The sequence below is a fragment of the Eulemur rufifrons genome, chromosome 18 (assembly GCF_041146395.1).
Source record: "Eulemur rufifrons isolate Redbay chromosome 18, OSU_ERuf_1, whole genome shotgun sequence".
Taxonomy (NCBI): Eukaryota; Metazoa; Chordata; class Mammalia; order Primates; family Lemuridae; genus Eulemur; species Eulemur rufifrons.
In genome coordinates, this window is record NC_091000.1 from 35,743,796 (window position 1) to 35,765,821 (window position 22,026).

A 22,026-nucleotide genomic window follows, 5' to 3' on the forward strand; every position below is an offset into this window, starting at 1 on the left:
AATCCTTATATAGACGTTAGGTTTTTAGAAACTGCAACTTCAAGTGAACCCACATAAAACGAAACCAATTTTACCACAGGCTAATTGATATAAACAAGAGTTAAGTTCTCCTGGCATATTTATGGTCACAAAAACATCACCAAACTTCTAAATAAAGACCCAAAACACTTCTAATATTAAATATTGAAGTAACTATGAGCTATACATACATTTAAGAAAGATTAACAAAAACAAGTAAGATATTCACCCAATTATTCCAGTTCAAGGTTGAGGGTGGCTGGAACCTATCATGGCAACTGAGGGCATAGGTGAGAACCAACCCTGGACAGGACACCGCTCCATGGCAAGGCACACTCACCACACATTCACATTCATTCATACTGGGACAATTCAGACATGCCGATTCACCTAACGTGCACATCTTTGGGATGTTAGGAGGAAACCCGAGTACCTAAAGAAAACCTATGCAGACACGGAGGGCATGCAAACTCTACACACACAGTGGCCCCAGCCAGGAATTGATTTTTTTCCTCATCAACAATATAATGAAATGTTGAATGAAATGACGTTATTTGAGGACATACTGCACTTAAAACATATTACAATCTTATTATAAAGAAATCTGCATAAATAAATCAATTGATGAGAGTTGAATATCCTGTTAACATGAAATAAACATGCTGTACTCAACTGAGATACACAAACTTAAAAGAAATAAGCAAATATACATACAGCCAAAATCTTACCGTGGATGAGAATAACATTCAAGTTATACAGTAAAATTCAATTTTAATCCTAAAGCATCTGAGAACCATGCCTTGATATAACACCAAATATTACAGTTCAAAATTATCTCTCATGACATACAAAATGTAGTAACAGAGTCAAAGACTGTCTTTCTAGTACTTATAATGCACATTTACAGAGCAAAGTATGTGTTATATTCATCAGACCAGAACATTCAGTTCTGGATAAAAAACACATGTTCAGCAATTCCTTAAACCACCACTGGAAAATGATAAGTAAACAACACTGACAGAAGACAGATACATTTACAATTCACATTTTCTCCTGGTTTGTTGAGAATAATTTTAATCTCTATCACTTAATTAGGCAGATAGGTTTTAGAGGCAGGTAACATGGTCAAAATGTAGTATATCATCTCCTAAAATAAAAATTTGAAAGGTTCAACCAAAGGTTATACTACAGTTCAGGATAAGCCCATCACTTTGATCACAAATCCTAAGGCTTTCCTGGCATAATGACAAGATTGGTTGTGACCACACATATGCTTTACTTTTCTTTCTTAAGGTGACCCCACTGATATGAACAGCCTTTGCAGCTACCCTGTATGATTCTCCTTTTAATAAGCACCAATTCTATGCATTGAACTAAAACCATCACTTCAACATATCTGGGCAAACATGCCAAATACTATTACTAATCTATTAACCCAAAGAAATAAGATAATCAAAATAAAAATAAAGATGCTACTTAAGAGTTAAAATTAAATATTTATTTTAATTTTACTAAAATATAAAATCCTGACAACTCAAATATGACAGCAAATTAACTAAGGTGCACTGCGTTGGGGACTCTGATGGTAAAACGATGCAAAAGCAAACTTTTAGCTTTTCACTACTGGAAAAATGATATATTTTATGAAGAAAAAATTCAAAATAAGCTTTCCTAACAAAAAAGTTAATGAACAATATATTATTAAAGAATGTGCATGTTGTGATACATTTTAACTTTCAAGTATTCATTTTGTTAGCCCACAAGTAACGAAAACTTTTTAAAAAATTGATAAGAAGCCAATTACAATGAAGTGCACTTATAATAGTTATTTTAAATGGACTCAGTATCTGAAAGTTTTCAAGTTGATACTTAAATTTAGTTTCTTCTTATTTAGTAGATAAAATGCTACTTTTTCCTTCAGTAAAAGAAAAACATATTAATAATTTTTAAAATTGGATAAGAAAAAATAAATCTATGATCCTTCTAGACAGACCCAATAAATATTATGTGGTTTTAGATATGATAAAACAATTATTTCAGATGCATTAAAATAAAGAAAAATCATGGATAACATGCCAGTAGATAATAGATAATCTATTTCAATCTGATATAGAGGAAAGAATAATTGGGTTTGAATCTTGTCTACTCAACTTACTATCACATGCCCTCAAATTAATTTAATTTTTGTGACCCTTACTCACCTCAATTGCCATTTCTAAAGCACAGGGTTGTTGTGAGGCTCATATGGGGTAATATCGAATTTTATATACATGTATTATTATTACTATTATTATCATTAACGTGACTCTTGATAAAAATTCCAAATTACAGACTTAACTAGCCTAATTCTTAAAGCCAACAGGTCATTCACTGAATCATGCCCATCTATAAAAGCATTTAACATAATTCTGAGAACACAACAAAATTTACTTGTAAAAATAAATATGCTCACAAAAATATTTAAGACTTAATAATTACTACAAAATAACTATCACATTTAAAACACATTTATTGTTTTTTATTAGCAATGACAGTGGGGCTTAACATGGCTCATTTTATAATAAATACTCTCAATAATTTATAGTTCTCTCCTGCTTTCCACACATTTTTTCACTTCTATATTTGGACTGGACATCTTCATTGGGCCTTTTGCTGTTCTAGGCCCCATCTTTAAGAAAATTATAATTTGGGATGAGATAATGGGCATTAATAATGCAAACAAAGGGTGAGCTCTAACTGCCGTAAGAGAAGGCACAAATAAAATGTGTAACTTCAATCCTTCCTGGAACAAGCTGTAAATATATATATGAGTATAGGGAGAGAACAGTTCATATCAGCATCTATGAGCACATTAATGAACAATCTACATTTTTTTAATTGAACAAAAAATGTAAGAACACCAGTCAAAAAAGAAATCACACCTGTCATATGTGTTCACTTTTATAATTCAGGAAGATATGAATATTTTCTAAATGCCTTAAAAGGGTTTTTTCTGAATATATAAATAGCATGAGAAGAAAAATATCCAGTGCTTCAAGTAATTTTATTAATGAACCAAGAAATGGCTCACTGCAGAATATAAATCTCAATATTAAAAAAATTAATACTTGGGTTCATCATTTAACCTATTGATGCATGAAGAAGTAGAGAGCTGAAGAGTGTGGTTAAATTAAAAAATTGCAAGTTATGTATAAGTTACATATAAAAGCAAGGATATACAGATTTGGTTAAGTTAGAGTGTGAGTGTTTTACACTAAGTGAGAGGTGAGAAAGCTTGAGCTTACTGAAGGAAAAAGAGAGACTGGCAAAAAAATAAAGAGAGAAAGAGGGAGGGAGACAGGGAAGGAGGAAGAACACATAAGTCAGAAATGTACAAATGATGCATGAAAAAGGGTAAGATTTTAATTTTCCTTTCTTTTAACATTTAAAAAATTCTAAATTATTTAAAAAGAGGTCTGAAAACAGGAGGAATAAGTGATTATTTTTTTTTTACTAAGAAAATAAAATTTAAGCTTTTTCTTTTAAAAAATAAATACACTAAGAAATACATATCTAGCAATTACGTGCTATTAACTGTAGTTAATAGTCAAACACCTTCTTATAAATAGGCCTAATGCTGATACTATCAGCATCCATGGAATGTATTAACATGGTAGAAGATGTGCTGCTAGGGGAAAAACGAAACCTAATTTATCTTCAGATTGCAGACCCCTGGGATTTCTTAGGTAGTAGAGGGCAAGTCAAAGGTCTCATGTTTGACAAATCTCACAAGACGCAAAACTATTCTATGATCACCTCTATTTTGTATTATTATTTAACTTGGTATATATTTAAAACTTTTAAGGTTTAATTTTTAAAGCTAAAATTAATTGATATAATATTAATGCATAGTAATTTATTTAAAAAATATTTATTTTGTAACCTCTTAGGATTCAACTGCATTGTATTTAACTGTAAATATGGAATATACTTTACTGACCCTACAAACTTCATAACTTAATAAAAATTTTACATTCACCACTAAGAATGCATATTTAGTTTTAAAATAGGTTTCTAAATGGATATCCCATCCTGGTCGTATCTTAAATGGCTCCTCACCGCCTATAGCACAGGATGGCCAACTATGGCCCACGGGCCAAATACGCCTATTAATATTTTGGTAAATGAAGTTTTATTGGAAAACACTAATTTGTTTACATAGCATCTATGGCTGCTTTAGCACTACGATGATAGAGTTGAAGAGCTATGACACAGATTACATGGGTTGAAAAGTCAAAAATATTATCTGGCTGTTTACTAAAAAATTTTGCTGAACTGGCCTATAGAATTAAATCAAATATATTCAGACTGTAACCAAAGGTCTTCATGTTAGACTTAACTGCCTTTCAGTATCTTTTTTTTTTTTCTGTTTCCTAAAAACCAAGAACATAAGACCAATTAGCAGACCAGTAGCATTTCCTTATGTGCCAAATATTTTCTCTAAACTTTGTTCATGTCATTTTCCTTGCTCAGAATACTCTTTCTTATTTCAGCAAGTAACTAATTTTATACATATTTAATTTAGTGCCTATTATGTTACAAGCACTGTTCTAAGCTCTTGGAATAAACCAATAAGTGAAACAGTCTCAAAATTCATGCTCTCATGGAGCTAATGTTCCAGTGGGATATGACAATAAACAAATCAATAAGGATAACATACATATGTCAGATGGTGAGTGACATGAAGAAAAATGAAGTCAGGAAGTAAGCAAAAGTGCATGGGGTGACGGATGCAATTTTAATAGAGAAGATAGAGAAGGAATTACTGAGAAGGTAACATTTGAGCAAAGACCTGAAAGGGATGAAGAATGAGTCCATAAAGATATCTGGAGAAAATTTCTCAGGTGAAAGGAAAAGTAAAAGCAAAGTCTCTGAGGTGAGAAGATACCTGGAGTATTTGAAGGATACCAAGTAGGCCCTGTTTAGAACAGAGTAAACAAGGGGACAAATGGAGAAAAAGAAAGTCAAGAAGTAACAAGATTTTGGAGTGGCGGTTTGGTGGTGTTGGGTCTTACATTGTAAGGATTTCAGTTTATATTCCCAAATGGGAAACCATTTATTAAATGGGGAAGACTGTGAGAGGCGTAGGTTTGAATGAATAAAGATCAGGTATTTGGTTTTGAACGTGTTAATTTTAAGGTACATTTTATAAATTCAAAGGGAAATGTCGAGGACGGAGTCAGATTATCAGGAGAAATATACAGGCTAGACTAGAGACATAAATTTGGGAGGTTTGTTGGACTCCCTTGTATCCTTTAAGATATAGCTCAAAATCACCTACTCTATGAAGTCATCTGCAACCCCACCTCCCCAACACAGAAATAATTTCATTTTGTTTATATATTATTATAATACTTATCACTATCTAACCTGTATTAAAAATAGTTTTATAGGCACTCATCTTTTTCATCTGGAGAGAGATGTGAAATACAGAAATGTTTATCTTACCCTTTTAACTCCAAGAGCTCTCTACCATATTTACATGTGGTAAACAACAAATAAATGTTAGCTTAACTGTGTTTTGGGAGACTTTAATTCACCTCTCAGTTTTCTGCCAAAAGGCAGAGAGCTAAATAATTATGACCTGACAAAACCTGCTCTTTTTTCTATGTTCTCTATACACATGCTCAACTCAAATTTAATCTCTTTCTCTTCCTCTCTCATCTTACAAGTCAATCACCAAATTCTAACAGTTGCCTTCTAAATATGTCTTAAATTTAGCTACATTTTTCTAGTCCCATTGCCACTACTAAGTTTAAGCCTTCACTGCTTCTTGCCCAATTACTTTACAAACTTACCTACTGCTTCCGTGCTTGGCCATAGACAAGAGTAATACATACTTCAACAGCGTTTAGCAAAAGCGATTTTAGGCAATAAGAACAAAATGGGAGGTATTAATTTACCAGATTTCAAACTATACTACAAGGCTGTGGTTATTAAATCAGCTTGGTATTGGCACAAGAACGGAGACACAGACCAGTGTAACAGAACTGAGAATCCAGATATAAAACCATCCTCATATAGCCATCTAATCTTTGACAAAGCAGACAAAAATAAACAGTGGGGAAAAGATTCCTTATTCAATAAATGATGCTGGGAAAACTGGATAGCCACATGTAGAAAACTGAAACAAAACCCACACCTTTCACCTCTCACAAAAATCAAATCACTGTGAATAACAGACTTAAACTTAAGGTGTGAAACTACTAGAACTCTAGAAGAAAATGTGGGAAAAACTCTTATAGGCATTGGCCTAGGTAAAGAATTTATGAAGAAGACCCCAAAGGCAATCACAGCAACAACAAAAATAAATAAATGGGACCTGATTAAATTAAAAAGCTTCTGCACAGCCAAAGAAACTGTCACGAGAGCAAACAGAATGGGAAAAAATTTTCACATGCTACACATCCAATAAAGGGCTGATAACAAGAATCTATTTAAAGCTCAGGAAAATCAGCAAGAAAAAAATCAAACAACCCTATCAAAAAGTGGGCAAAGGTCATGAATAGAAACTTTTCAAAAGAAGACAGAAGAATGGCCAACAAACATGAAAAAATGCTCAACATCTCTAATCATCAGGGAAATGGAAATCAAAACCACAATGAGATATCACTTATTTCCAGTGAGAATGGCCTTTATCAAAAAGTCCCAAAACAATAAATGCTGGTGTGATGTGGAGAGACAGGAACACTCATACACTGCTGGTGGGACTGCAAACTAGTGCAACCTCTGTGGAAAGCAATATGGAGATACCTTAAACAGATACAAGATCCAGCAATCCCATTATTGGGCATCTACCCAAAACAACAAAAGACATTCTATAAAAAAGACATCTGCACTCAAATGTTTATAGCAGCACAATTCACAATTGCAAAGATGTAGAAACAACCCAAGTGCCCATAAATACATGAGTGGATTAATAAAATGTGGTACATGTATACCATGGAGTACTACTCAGCTATAAGAAACAATGGTGATATAGAACCTCTTGTATTTTCCTGGATAGAGCTGGAACCCATTCTACTAAGTGAAGTATCCCAAGAATGGAAAAATAAGCACCACATGTACTCACCATCAAATTGGTTTCACTGATCATCACCTAAGAGCACATTTGGGACTAACATTAATCAGGTGTTGGGCAGATGTGGGGGGGGGGAGGTGATGGGTGTATACATACATAATGAGTACGATGTGTCCCGTCTAGGGGATGGACACGATTGAAGCTCAGATTCAGGTGGGGGAGGGGAGGCAAGGGCAATATACGTCACCTAAACTTTTGTACCCCCATAATATGCTGAAATAAAAAAAAAAGAGTAATACATACTTCAACACCAAACACAGCGATCTCTTAAAAACACAAAACCTATTTATGTCACTCCTCTGCTTCAAATCCTCCCAATGTCTCTGCACTGTTCCAGGTTAAAATCCAACCTCCTTAACAAAGCACAAGGCCCCCTTATGATTGGTCCTGGGTCTCCTCTTTTCTTTCCCTTCTTTTCATTTTCAGATGCTGTGTCTATGAGCCCACAGAGTGTCTATTACACTAAATTACTGGGACTTGTTTTATCGTAGCTCCTTTAGTGCAAAAGCTCACTGAAGGCAAGAGTTGTGTCATATTTGGTGCTGTATCACAACCAGGGCCTGAGAGTGGATAAACTCAATTAAAATAAAAAATTTAAAAAGTACCAGACAGGGCTGCCCACTGTCCCCATTACTTTTCAACATAGTATTGGAAGTCCTTGCGAGAGCTATCAGGCAAGAAAGCAAAATCAAGGGAGTCCAAATAGGGAAGGAAGAGATCAAACTCTCACTTTTTGCTGATGATATGATGCTATATCTGGAAAACCCCCAGGATTCAACCATGAGACTCCTGGAATTGATTAATGAATATAGCAAAGTTTCTGGCTACAAAATTAATATACACAAATCAGAGGCATTTATATATGCCAATAACAGTCAATCGGAAAACCAAATTAAAGACTCAGTACCCTTCAAAATAGCAACAAAGAAAATAAAATATCTAGGTATATACCTAACTAAAGAGGTAAAGGACCTCTATAAGGAAAACTATGAAACACTGAGAAAAGAAATAGCAGAACTGGCAAACATATGGAAAAATATACCATGCTTGTGGATTGGAAGAATCAACATTGTTAAAATGTCTATACTACCCAAAGTGATCTACAGATTCAATGCAATCCCTATTAAATTACCAACATCATTCTTCACAGATGTAGAGAAAATAATTATACACTTTGTATGGAACCAGAGAAGACCCCGTATAGCAAAAGCAATTTTAAGCAACAAAAACAAAATGGGAGGTATTAATTTGCCAGACCTCAAACTATACTACAAGGCCGTGGTTCTTAAAGCAGCCTGGTACTGGCACAAGTACAGGGACACAGACCAGTGGAATACAACAGAAAATCCAAATATAGAACCATCCTCATATAGTCACCTAATTTTTGACAAAGCAGGAAAGAATATACTCTGGAGACAAGAATCCCTATTCAATAAATGGTGCTGGGAGAATTGGTTGGCCACCTGTAGAAGACTGAAACAGGACCCACAGCTTTCACCTCTCACAAAAATCAAATCACGGTGGATAACAGACTTAAACCTTAGGCGTGATACAATCAGAATTCTAGAAGAAAATGTAGGAAAGACTCTTACAGACATTGGCCTAGGTAAAGAATTTATGAAGAAGACCCTCAAGGCAATCACAGCAGCAACAAAAATTAATGAATGGGACATGATTAAATTAAAAAGCTTCTCCACAGCCAAAGAAACAGTCACGAGAATAAACAGACCACCTACAAAATGGGAAAAAATATTTGCATACTACACATCAGATAAAGGACTGATAACAAGAATCTATTTAGAACTCAGGAAAATCAGCAAGAAAAAAATCAAACAACCCTATCAAAAAGTGGGCAAATGACATGAATAGAAATTTCTCAAAAGAAGATATAAGAATGGCTAACAAACATATGAAAAAATGCTCAACATCCCTAATCATCAGAGAAAAGCAAATCAAAACCACAATGAGATATCACTTAACCCCAGTGAGAATGGCCTTTATCAAAAAAACCCAAAACAACACATGTTGGTGTGGGTGTGGAGAGACAGGAACACTCATACACTGCTGGTGGGACTGCAAACTAGTGCAACCCCTGTGGAAAGCATTATGGAGGTATCTTAAACAGATTCAAGTAGACCTGCCATTCGATCCAGCAATCCCATTATTGGGCATATACCCAAAGGAAAAAAGGTCATTCTGTAACAAAGACATATGTACCCGAATGTTTATAGTAGCACAATTCACAATAGCAAAGATGTGGAAACAACCCAAATGCCCATCAATACATGATTGGATTAGTAAGCTGTGGTATATGTATACCATGGAGTATTACTCAGCTATAAGAAATAATGAAGATACGACATCTCTATGGTTCTCCTGGAGAGAGTTGGAACCCATTATATTAAGTGAAGTATCCCAAGAATGGAAAAACAAGCATCACATGTACTCACCAGAAAATTGGTTTCCCTGAACATCACCTAAATACACATCTGGGAACGACACCAATCCGGTATCAGACTGAGGTGGGGGGTGGGGGAGGGGATGGGTGTATGCCTACACAATGAGTGCATTGCGCACCGTTTGGGGAATGGTAATGCTTGAAGGTGCTGACTCGGGAAGGGGGTTGGGGAAGGGAAGGATATATACCTACATGATGGGTGTAACGCGCATTATCTGGGGATCAGACACGCCTGGAGCTCTGACTTGGGGGGAAAGGCGGTACATGGACAACGTATGTAACCTGCAATTCTGTATCCCCCATAACAATAAGATGAAATAAAAATTAAAAGAAAGAAAAAAAAAGTAAATGATATCTCGGATTCCTCTAAACATTTTACTCTAATTTTACTTTTACCATATGTTATATTTTAATAATATATTATTGTACTAAATTCTGAGCTTCTGGAAAAGTATGGTTCTCCAATAATTTCCATTTTAGATCCATTTACTACTGTCCCCATTCCAAAGTAATAAACTGAGGTGACATTTATGACTCCTTCTATGCTCTAATACTGATTATTAATGATTTCTGTGAGAGAGAAAGAAAAGAATTTAAACTGCAGCAAGTCAGATTATACTTAACCACTGGATTGAATTTATTGACACTAAGCGTATCTGAAATGAGTAGGCTACCTCAAGAGGATGGAAAGAAAAATGAATGACAATGAATTGCCTAGAAAAGCTTAGTTATTCGCCCAATATTTAGATGTGATTGCCTAGTGAAATTCATTTAAACTTTATGTGTCTCTGATTTGTTCCACAAAATTTGGTCGTAATAATTGAGGGTTCAGGTTGAAGAGAGTAATCTACTCTGAACCTCAGTTTCTGAATTTAAGTAATTTTAAAGATTTGAAACACAGAATCTACTGGGGATTTAAAATTATTATTTAACACAATAATGATTCTCCAATCCACTTTTAATACTTTTTATTTCAGTCCTCAAGACTACAAATTATTACTTCTACTTGTCAGTTCACATTTAGATGAAGTACACATCAGAAGCATCATTGTTCAGAGAGGATAAAGGCATTTTATTTCCAAAAGCCACAACCTATCCCTTGGGCTGAGTCCAAAACAATGCCCTAAGTCTACACTGCCCAATATAATAGCCATTAGCCACAGTGGCTATTGAACATTCCAAACATGGCTAGTCTGAATAGAAACGTGCTATGTAAACAGAGATGTGTAATGTAAAATACACACCAGATCTGGAAGTCTTAGTATGAAAAAAAAAGTATATCTAATTATTATTAATTTTACACTGATCACACGTTGAAATATTTTAGATATACAGTTAAAATATGTTATTAAAATTAATTTCACATGGTTCTTTTGACTTTTTAAAATGTGACTACAAGGAAATTTAAAATTACATAGCGGCTTACATTTGTGGCTTGCATTATATTTCCACTGGACAGTAGCTCTAAGCCTACTTAGAGAACTGATGAACACTTATAAACTGTTTCCTCTTGGTAGAATAAAAAGCATCATTGAGAGGTCAGATCTGAAAATGGAATCACCAATGACACACAGAAATACAAATCCCTAAAACTTTAAAACTGGTAAATCATGCTAAAAATGAAAGATTGCTTTAGTAAAACCTAATAAAGTGCCTTTCTTCTCTGAAATAAAAAGAAATCATATTTTAATCTTTATTTCATAGGAATAAACTTTATTTTTTAGTAAAATTATTCTCTGGGTATTGGTAGAATACAAGAAATAGGGATTCTAAGATATTAAAGTGACAGTTCCCTCTCAGCAAAAAAGGTTAAGTACTAGAAATGTTATGTTATTCTTATTTATTCCTCTCTTAAAAATTAATTTAATTAAATCCTCTACCTATCTCACAACATTTCATTTTTGTAAAATCCCACAAAAATGTTTTAGAGAATGTATATTATATTAATCAGGCAAGGTGTACTCTAGAATCCACTCAATAAAATAATTCCCATTACCCAACCCTCATATTTCACTAACCCCTACTGTTTAACATTTTCTTTAGTATTTCTAGAAACTCCAACAAGACAATACAAACAACATTAAGACAACTGTAATTTATAATTAATAATTAATGATTCTCCTTAAAATATGTTATATCTGAATGAAATACATTATAGTAATTTAAATGTGTTCTTACACATTTCTTTTCACTGATTGTATTATAATAATTTAAATGTGCTTTCTAAAATGTAACACTTTACAAAGAAGCAAGATTTAAAAAAAGGTATGATTAAAGCCCTAATTGGTTTTAGAAAGACACTATCAGGAGGTTCTTTAAATAGCCTGTGTAACCACATTTTATATACTTTTCCAAAGTATTTGAAAATCACTGAGTTATAGGTTCCAAATTAGCTGGTTAATAATATAGAAAATACAGGTAATTTATGAATGCCCTACCCACTACCCTGTGGATATTTGGGTGGGTGTGGAGTGAATGAAGAAGAAGGAGAATATACATAAGGTTAGAAGAATAAGTGGGTTTCGGCAAAGTTAGTCCTGTAGAAAATTTCTGTACTTCTGAACATGATGAAATGACATTTAACAATGCATATATTTCTAACCAGGCTCCAATAACCTTGACACTTGAAATTTTAAATACTTGTATTTTTTTTTTTTTTTTGAGGCAGAGTCTCACTCTGTTGCCCGGGCTAGAGTGCGGTTGCGTCAGTCTACCTCACAGCAACCTCAAATTCCTGGGCTCAATGGATCCTTCTGCCTCAGCCTCCCGAGTAGCTGGGACTACAGGCATGCACCACCATGCCAGGCTAATTATATATATATATATTTTTAGTTGTCCAGCTAATTTCTTTCTATTTTTTTAGTAGAGATGGGGGCTCGCTCTTGCTCAGGCTGGTCTCAAACGATCCACCCGCCTTGGCCTCCCAGAGTGCTAGGATTACAGGTGTGAGCCACCACACCTGGTCAAATTCTTGTATCTTTTTTTGAACTTCTCCCTTAACCTTGTACTTCACTTCTTCATATAGATGCCCTATATAACATCACTAAAAAACTAGAAATTACAGTAGCACAATAGCAAGAACTGAAATTCTAGTATTTGTCCAATAATAGTTGTTTTATTACAGCCTCTGGAGCATTCAAAGAAAAGGGAGATGGATTTGAGTCCTCATTATTTGTGAAGAAACAAGAATAATTCAAAAGATAAGGGAGGAGAAAGGTAAAGAAGATCATGTGATTTTTTTCTTGATGTTAGGGTTCTTTTGTTTAGATTTCTATTTTATTTTTTCACTGGCAGGGTATTTTAAGAGAAGTATTCAGGAAAAATGAAATCAGATACACACTAATTAAAGAATCTTGAGAGAAAAAGGCTGAGATTTAGGAAAAAGAGACAAAACACTACTAGGATATATCACATGTATCTCGTACCCATCAGAGCAGTAAGCAGGAATATCTAGTACTGATAGAGGCAGAAAGCTGAAGGTATGTATCTATTATCACTATTATGAAGCAGAAAAAAATAATTCTCAAATTCATTACTTCATTTTTGTTTACATTTCTAGTACCAAACTTACATAAGAAGTTAAAATTTGGTCATGAGATGCTTAACAAATGAAGGAATATGGAAGTGAAAAAAAAAAAAATCACAAGTCTTCATCCTGAGAACAAAAAGGTTTATCAATGCTTTCATGTATCCATAACTCTTATTATTTCTCAAAAGAGTTAAAAAAGTAATTAAATAGCTTTGTGATTAGAGATAAAATTTTAAAAAATTATTAAAGTGTTAACTAGTCTTATTTAATTTTACCTAAATATCCATTTCAAAATTATTTACTGGTGATTCTTAAAGAGTATGATATTCAATTTTCAAGATTATATATCAGAGTACATTATTTGTGAGATGAAAAAATCCTGGTAGATGGCCCAATACTTCTTCTTCAACTGAAGATACTTCTTCAATAAAGTATCTTTGATATCAGCAATGTACTCTACACTAAGTAAGACAAAGTATGTGAATATAGTTTATAGAGTGTAAAATATCAGACTTAAGGTGCAATTATTATTACACTGAAAAAATTTTAAGTACTCTGTAGTAACATACACATTAGTAATGTAACATTTCCTATTTTAGATTCCAATATTTCTCATATGGCACTTATTTTTTTCTCTCATATGGTATAATTATTTACGTGTAAGTCATATTTCTTTATGAAACTGTAAGGAGCTTCAAAACTACAGGCATTATGTCTCATTATACACAGTACCTTGCAGAAAGTGACACTATGTAAAGAAAATAAAATACTGTACTTCTGAGGGTAGAAGCAAAAGTCTAGTAAGGATTAGATTAGCTACTGTGCAAAAGTTTGTGATTTTTTTTTATTAGTGAACATGCATATAGATAGGAGGACTCTTATTTCTATTTAGTAATATTGCAATGCCAGGCAAAGTCAGGTATGCATTTAGAACCAGCAGCAGCCAAAGATAATTATTTTTAGAATGGGCACGTGGGATATCTAAATACATATGTCTGAGATTTTTCTCATAGCATTTTTCAGACTACAGTAATTTTATTGAGTTTGGAATTCCATTGAGCACGCTGCCTCACAAGCCTCACATCTATGCTACTATATTTTTCCTTCAACAAAAATATTCCAAAGAAGGTGGGTAGGGAATCACTCCACAACTAGAAACAGAGAGAAGAGAGGGTGAAAGAGACAGACAGACAGACAGAGGGGAGAGAGACATTTAGGACATAGACACGGAAGAGAGAGAGACAGAGAAAGAAATTCTGTGGTTTTTGGCCATTTATTTAAGGCCTCATTTTCTGAGTCTTATCTTTCGTAAACAGGGTTGTATTGTAGCAGAAAAATTTTCAACATTCATTCCACAAAGAACACATTGGCAATAACAACAGCAAAACAAAACATTCTTTACCTTAATATCAGATGTATCACGCTGACTGTTTCGCCAAGCTCTGGAAACTGATGAAAAAGTTCGATCTGCATGATCAAATTTCCCTCCTTGCAAATTTAGGAAATAAGTTGTAAAGGGTTCCTAAAAAATAGCAAGTAAAAAAAATCCGTATGTTCCCTCATGCAAAAAAGTGTTTTTTCTAAATCTTTAGATCTAAATATTTTCATGACTAATAGGCATTAGATAGTATATACTAGGTATAGAATGGAAATGGTATCTAAATTATTAAAGTTCTTAAATTATTTTTCCTTCAAAAGAAATATTTCTAAATATTTCCAAAATTTGATATTTGCAACATTTTCTTCAGACTTCTTTCCTTTTCCAGAATAATTTATTAATAACATTCAGACATAAATTAGATGCATTTTCTTCACAGTACAAGGAAATAGTCCAATATGTAATTTTCCTATTGTTATGGCTCAATATTTAATTTATGATTAAGAAAAGAAAAATGTTGGGAAGATTTAAAAGCCTCCTCTTAGTTAAAGAACACTTAAACACATATTAGTGGATAATTGCTTGAAATTAGCTAAGCACTATAAATTACTTCTAGGATTTATGTCTGCCTGTACCCTTTTAACAAGCTTTAATTAATGATGTGCTGCTAATGCTTTCCCAAAGAAATTACTTTCTAGTAGATGAATCACCTTTCAATTTTACAGAAACATTTCTTGTTTAACCAATATATTATCAATACACGACAGCCTTGGTATTTATTGCCAACAATCTTACCTTATTCCACTTAGGGCAACTGAAGTTTCCAAAATATATAAATATGTGTTTGTGCTAATGAAATCTTTTTTAGTTCTTTTTTTAATAGAATACATTGTAAAGGAACCTATGTTACAATTTAGAATCTGGTAAGATAGCAACCATTTGAAGAGGCAGATTTAAGGCAAAAATTCACACAATTCCAGGTGAAATATATTTAAGTCAATTCTACAGTAGTATGTTATAAAATATATACCAAATGAGATAGAGAAATTTATAATTAGAACCTCAATCATTTAAAGTGACGTTTAGCATTAAAAAAAGATGTGATGATTTCTGTTTATTGCATATTCTTCACAACATTGAATTTATTTAGTCATGGTTTATTATCAAATAAAACTTACTATTCTTAGCAGCCATGCAAGAACAAAACTTGCAGTTGAGTAATGAGTACCATAGTGAAACTTTGGAACTTGATCATCTTCCCATGATTCATAACGCTCTGCAAAGAATGCTGCTCTTTTTGGATTCAAAGCTCCCACTGGCTGCCAACAAAAAGGAAGAAACCAAGAATATATGAATACAATCATCCTTTCTCTCTTCCTCTCTTCTAATGTTATCCTGTTAGTAATTGTGAAGGTAATTTTTAAAAATATATACTATTTAAGTCAGAAACAGTGTAACATTCAGAGAATGGATGAAAAAAATAAATCTATTTTTCAACATAGGTTAAACATACACATATAAGTAGGTAGATGGATAAACCTGTCATTTCTCCATAAATCTAGTTTCTGTCGAATACAGGTTTTTAACCAGCCCATACAAGCATCGCATAAAGACAATTACATGAAGTGAATATTAGCTATACAACACTTTGGAAAGCACCTATAATCTCATTTGGCTAATTAGAAGCAAAAACTACAAACAGAATCTTGAAGCTGGAGGAATGACTTATATTGGATTCAGAGAATAGAACAAAACTGGGAGAGAGGTGAGACAGACTGCAAAGAAGAGACTGTGTGAAAATGGGATTAAGGTGTAACTAGAAATTTCTGTTGGTATGAGTGGAACCAGAAAGTAGAGGATAAAAACATGCCTGTATGAGCTATAAAAATATATATAACAAAGAAAGAATAGTAGGCAGATTATGAGTTTACACTGGAAAATAATACAATACAGCAAAAGTTCCAGAGCAGTATAGCAACATGGTAAAGAAACTGGGCTCACTTGAATGACAGCAATACTCATTCAGAAAGTTGCTTTGGAATATAAAATGAGTAAGCACATGACAGTCCTACAAACTACGCCTGACATTTAATGAATGCTAACTATGATTTTTAGGATGATGTTTCAGAATTGGGGTAAGGAAGTCTGAATAAAATAATTACCTTTAAAGCCCCTAGCACATTGCTTGGCATAACATAAAAGCCTAATAAATGTTACCTGGTACCTGCATCAGTATTACTGCAGCTGCTGTTGTTATTTAGGGAATACATGGACTCCATTAAATAGCAGGCAAATTTTTGTGTGAGCACGCACATGTATTAATACATTTTCTTAAGGAAGACATAGAGAATATCGTTGAGATTCTCAAAGGGTTCTAGGGCTCAAAGAACATTAAGACTAACTGCTTTAAATAATAATTCATTCTCTCAAAACATTCTGATCTCCAGAAGATCTTGGTTCCTTATTCAAAATGTAAGTACCAATTCACTGAAAAAAGATACATGCATATAACATTACTTCTCTTAATAAGATGCAGAACAGATTTTTTGGTTTTATATATTATATAAAAATCTATGAGTTAGTCATTTCTTATTTATAAGAGAAATAAAATATTTGATTATTTATGGGGAAAATGTTAAATAAATTAAAAATATTAGTTTAAAAATGGATGTATTGAGAAATATTCTATCAGAAATGAAGCAATGTTCAGACCAGTTTTTGAATTGCTTTTCATGTTATATGATTTTAACCAACATTTTAAATTTATCATTTTGGTTATCTTATTAAATTAATTAACTATTTTTTCAAAACTACTATTTATCTTTGATACTATTCTCTTTCAATAGGTTGATTCTAATCAATATTATTTTACTTTAAGCCATTTTTTACTTTACAGGCAAATTTTTAAAAATCTTTAGTTGATTATTAAGTCAGTGTCACAGTATTACTAACTTTAAAAAGCTATCTTTTAAAGCATTAGTTTCTATACAAAAGAATTATATCTGACTTACTAATGTATGCCAGTTAAGAATAGAACTGACTCCAAGAATTCTTTCTTTGTTACAGAACCAATTTGGAATGCCTGTAAACGTATTTTAGTTGTTGCCCCTAAAGAATAAGCCATGCAAAAGGAAAGAAAGAAGAAATAAAATCACTGGAAGACAAATTATATGAATTAAAAATAGAATCAATGCTCCTTTTGTATGGTTCTGCAGCATATTAAGTATTCACTTTATCTGCTCCTATTTTTATTACTCTCCAAATGAGTAACCCCCAAAATCAATAGTTATAGAATCACATTTCTTGAATATAATGCTAAAACCAATTAGGATTGATTTCACTAGCATCTGAAAAAAAAAAAAATGGCATCGTGCAGAGATCCATATTGGTTGAACCCACAGTATTGATTCTGGCTGTTATTGTTACAGTTGGTTTCTGAAACCTGCTATAGGACAGCTATCAAGACATGCCACATTTATTTGCAAGCATATAAAAAAGAAGTCCCCAAATAAAAGAAGGTTAAAAAAAAAAGAAAGACCAGTGGAGCTGTGCAATGACAATGATACACTATCAGCTTACTCAGAGAAGTTACAGTGGGAATACACACATTGAATTATACATTACACGAAAGCACTGATTTATTGTGGTAATAACATCCACCTCATTAAAAGATTCTGCTTTGCTGCAGTTGGAAGGCTACATATTGTTTACTGCTATAAATTAATGGCGGTGCAAAGAAGACTGTGGAACCATCCTAACAATAGATCTGTAATGACAGTGCTGTATATCACAGCTTCCTCAGCAGCTTCATAATAAAATGGAGACAATGTATTGAGCTAATACATTCTACCATGCTGGCCCATATTTTTCTGACAACTGCTTTAAAAGATGAGCTGAATCCAACTATGTTATAATGCTGCAAAACATTTAACTAAGCAAGAGTCAGTCACACACCAAAGTGCATTATAGCATTTTTAAAACATTGTCTAAATCAGCATTTCAAGATTATTCATCTCTGCAAAAGAACTAAAAGTAAATGCTGATGGCTCCTCTTACTTATACAGTATATTAAGAGTAACAATTGTAAGGTAGTTCAAGAAGATGCCTAGCACTTTCATCCTACATAGAGCTTTTTATACAATTTAAAAAGCTTGACAGAGTATTTTTTAAAATCAGCAAATTTTAAAAAGGAGAAGACCAAAAATACTGGTCATTAAAAATGGTCATTTCATGAAAAAAAAATCAATAAAAAATAAGTATTGATTAGAGAATATAAAAGTGGTATAATTCAAGTTTATAACCAGGTAAACATAAATAGCTCTAGGATATAGAAAAATAATTTTGAACACTACAAAAAGCTAACAAATAGAATTATATAAAAATTTTTAACTCTACAAACTAAGAAAAAAACATCAATCACAATAGAATGCAAAAAAGGGTCAAATAAAATAGAATTAAGTAGAATAATTTAAAATTTAGTGTATTAGGTCTAACAACAGAGCATTATGTTTAAAAACAGAAATAAGAAGTTGGATTATATTAAAATAGAAAATGACAAATTAAAGAAAACCAAACCTTGTAAAAACGGTATAGACAAAAAAAAAAATCACTGTTACCATATTTTAATAATTTTACAAATAACAAAGTTGACATCTGTGGTAAAGTTATAAGTATTTTGTTTATGAGATCGTAATGATACCTTTCAAGACAGGATATGTGGTATAAAACTTTAAAATCAATTTTATAAGAACATTATAATAAAAAATACATTTTTTATTACCTTCCTTGAGAAGCAATTTTGTTAATTAACAAAAGCACTGCATGTAAAGAGACCAGCTCAGTGCCTGGTACACAGTAAATTATTATAATAGTAATAATAATAATTATTATTTTTAAGGTTATTTGATCAAGAATATTTAAGGAAAAAATTAAATAAGCCTGAAGAAATTAGTCAAGTCTATTAGGAAAGAACATGCTCAAACATCACAATCTTCTTATGACAAAGCAGAACAAAAACATACAGTATTGTGCATTATCTGTCAAAACCCTAATAGTATACAGTAGTCCCAATCAACTGAATTTCTGTACCTCAAGAACATAACCAAAACCAAAATTACTTTTCAAAAATCCAGAGGGCTCCAAATTTTACTATCAAAAGCATATGAAATGTTAAGTTATAATAATCTTCTATGACATCAATTAAAAACAAATGGTTTTGGATTCACAGACCCCTTTAAAGGTACACAACAGAATTTTTCATCTAATTACTAGTAAAAGTTTTCTGTGAAAAGAAAGGTACCTGTTTTTTTCTTTCTGTTTTTAAATTATAGGAATTCTCACCTGAAGTTATCTAATTAAGAATAATACTTCCAACTTACACTTTATAAATTTATAAAACATTGTTATGCATTTTTACAATATCCCTAGATATCTATATTTTAATAATGAAGAAATGAAGTATCTTAATATAGCTCAAAATCAACATAAATCTAAGAGACTCAAACCTATTACTCAAAACTCCTTCTTTGGGCCATTTTATCCATCTAAAAATGTTGTATTACAAGTTGTTTTTCCTAACTTCAATAATTTTCTACCATTTCTATTTTTCAAATATAATCTTTATTTAATAGGTTGATTCAAAAAGCTGATATATGTAAAGGTGCTTAGAACTCCTGGCACAAAGAAAATATTCAGTAAGTTTAGCTGCTATTAACATTGTTGTTATTACCATCACCATAATTCGTTCTTTCCTTTTGAGATTTATATATGAACTGTTATTAACCTTTCAGAAGTGAAGTTCCAAACTGTTGGACCATGTTTATAGTTATTGAGGGTAAGAAAGTTGTGGAAAATAAACAAGAAATCTGAGAATTTCTATAAAGCACGATTTGCTTGAGTTAACAAACTTCTCTTTTACAATCCTAAAGTCTCAAAAGAGTTTTCATAGCTTTCTGTGAAGGCTTCTTTGGAAAATCATTAAACCCCACCTTTTGGAGATGATTTGCAGAAATGGAAAATAGATAACTCTGGAGCATAAGACTTAGGAATACGGCCACTGGAAATGCTAAAGGACAGTGTTTCATAAAGATGTATTTTGTGGGTATATAAAAAGTGGAAAAACGTTTAGGAAGGGAGGCAAAGAGCATGGCTACTTTACAACTGTGCTTAGGATCCTGATGACTGGCTAAAAGCCATCTGCCAATGTCATCTTCATTTGGCATAACTAGGAAACTGGACACATCCTTTAATTTCATAATGACAGAAAAAAGCTGCCTTATAGCATTTGAGAGGTTATATATAAATAGAGGCTATACGCTATTCTTTTGTGGAAGGAGATTAGGCCAATAGATATTGAAAGAGAGCCACTGCAAAGTGAGGGCAAAACACTACTAAGGAATAGGAAGCAAGGTGGTTGAATACAATGTTCTTTTATAGGTCTATGTTATATTATCAATTTAAAGGAAAGAATATTGTTAAGTATAAGGTATTTGATACACACAAATTAAACAAAAAGCTTCAAATTCAGAGGATATACTATCAGGAAATATTTTATCATAAAAGATAGTCATTCTTGATTAAGGAATAATCATTTGGTTTTGGAAGACTCTAGGAAAAAACTATGGTATATATATCAAAGGGGCCATTCTATCTGATGACAATGCTACTATTTACTGGGAAAAAAGCAAAAGTTCTATGAGCCTTACATAAATCATTTCACTATCTTCACAGCAATTCCTTATATACAGATCTTTTAGCATCCCCAATTTGCAGGTGAAAAACCTTGTCTGGGAGAAGTTAAGTGACTATCAATGGTTGGTTACCCAGCCAGTGGCAGCAGCAAGATTCAAAGCCATCTCCAACCAAATTGACTAGCAAATCCTAGAATGATTTGGGTTGTGTGGATTAATTAAAGTATTGGTGCTGCATTTGCAAGGCCATTAGAATCCTTTCATGAAAGCTCTTAGATGCCCTTTTGAAAAAATACCATTAACGTTTTTATTCCTACTTATATAATGTCTGTGAATATCACCTTAGAAGAAGGCATCACAAATAGAAAGAAAAAAAAAAAAGCATATTTTGTCCTAAGGGACACAGAAAAGATGCTTGGCAAAAATATCTTATAAAAATATGTGAACAAAATCTGTAAGTATTGTCACCAAAGTTTATTGCCTCATTTCCCTCTTAACTTTTATATTTGTATGCCCACATCCATGAACCCAAGTAAGAGTCTTTAATTTTCTGCATTGCTGAAGCTTTTTAAAGCCACCAATGAATTTTATTCTGTGTGTTTCCACCACCTTCCTTCTTCCCCCATCCCTCTAGTGAAGAAAACAAACAAATAGCCTCTGTCACTTAAGCAATATTGCCACTGTTGGGGGTGCAGCAACTATTTTGTTTCAGTTGTAGCAGCTCTTTTATCTAAATGACAAGTATAACAAGCAGCCTGATCAGCATTTTTACTCAACCTTGGCTTTTAGGGTATTTTGTTATATGCTATCTATGGCTGAAATGGTTTGGCACTT

The 22,026-nt window shown here is 32.8% G+C and overlaps 1 protein-coding gene across 2 annotated transcripts in view; it reads right to left on the reverse strand.

Moving 5' to 3' along the window:
• The window catches only part of LRBA (LPS responsive beige-like anchor protein), a 637,829-nt gene that overhangs the window by 134,149 nt on the left and 481,654 nt on the right, over positions 1–22,026 (reverse strand). For both annotated transcript variants that reach the window (XM_069493475.1, XM_069493474.1), the window contains 2 exons: positions 15,682–15,822; positions 14,528–14,647 (listed from right to left, as the gene is read on the reverse strand). In XM_069493475.1, the coding sequence (XP_069349576.1) occupies positions 14,528–14,647; positions 15,682–15,822 (261 nt within the window). The remainder of the gene's footprint in view (positions 1–14,527; positions 14,648–15,681; positions 15,823–22,026) is intronic.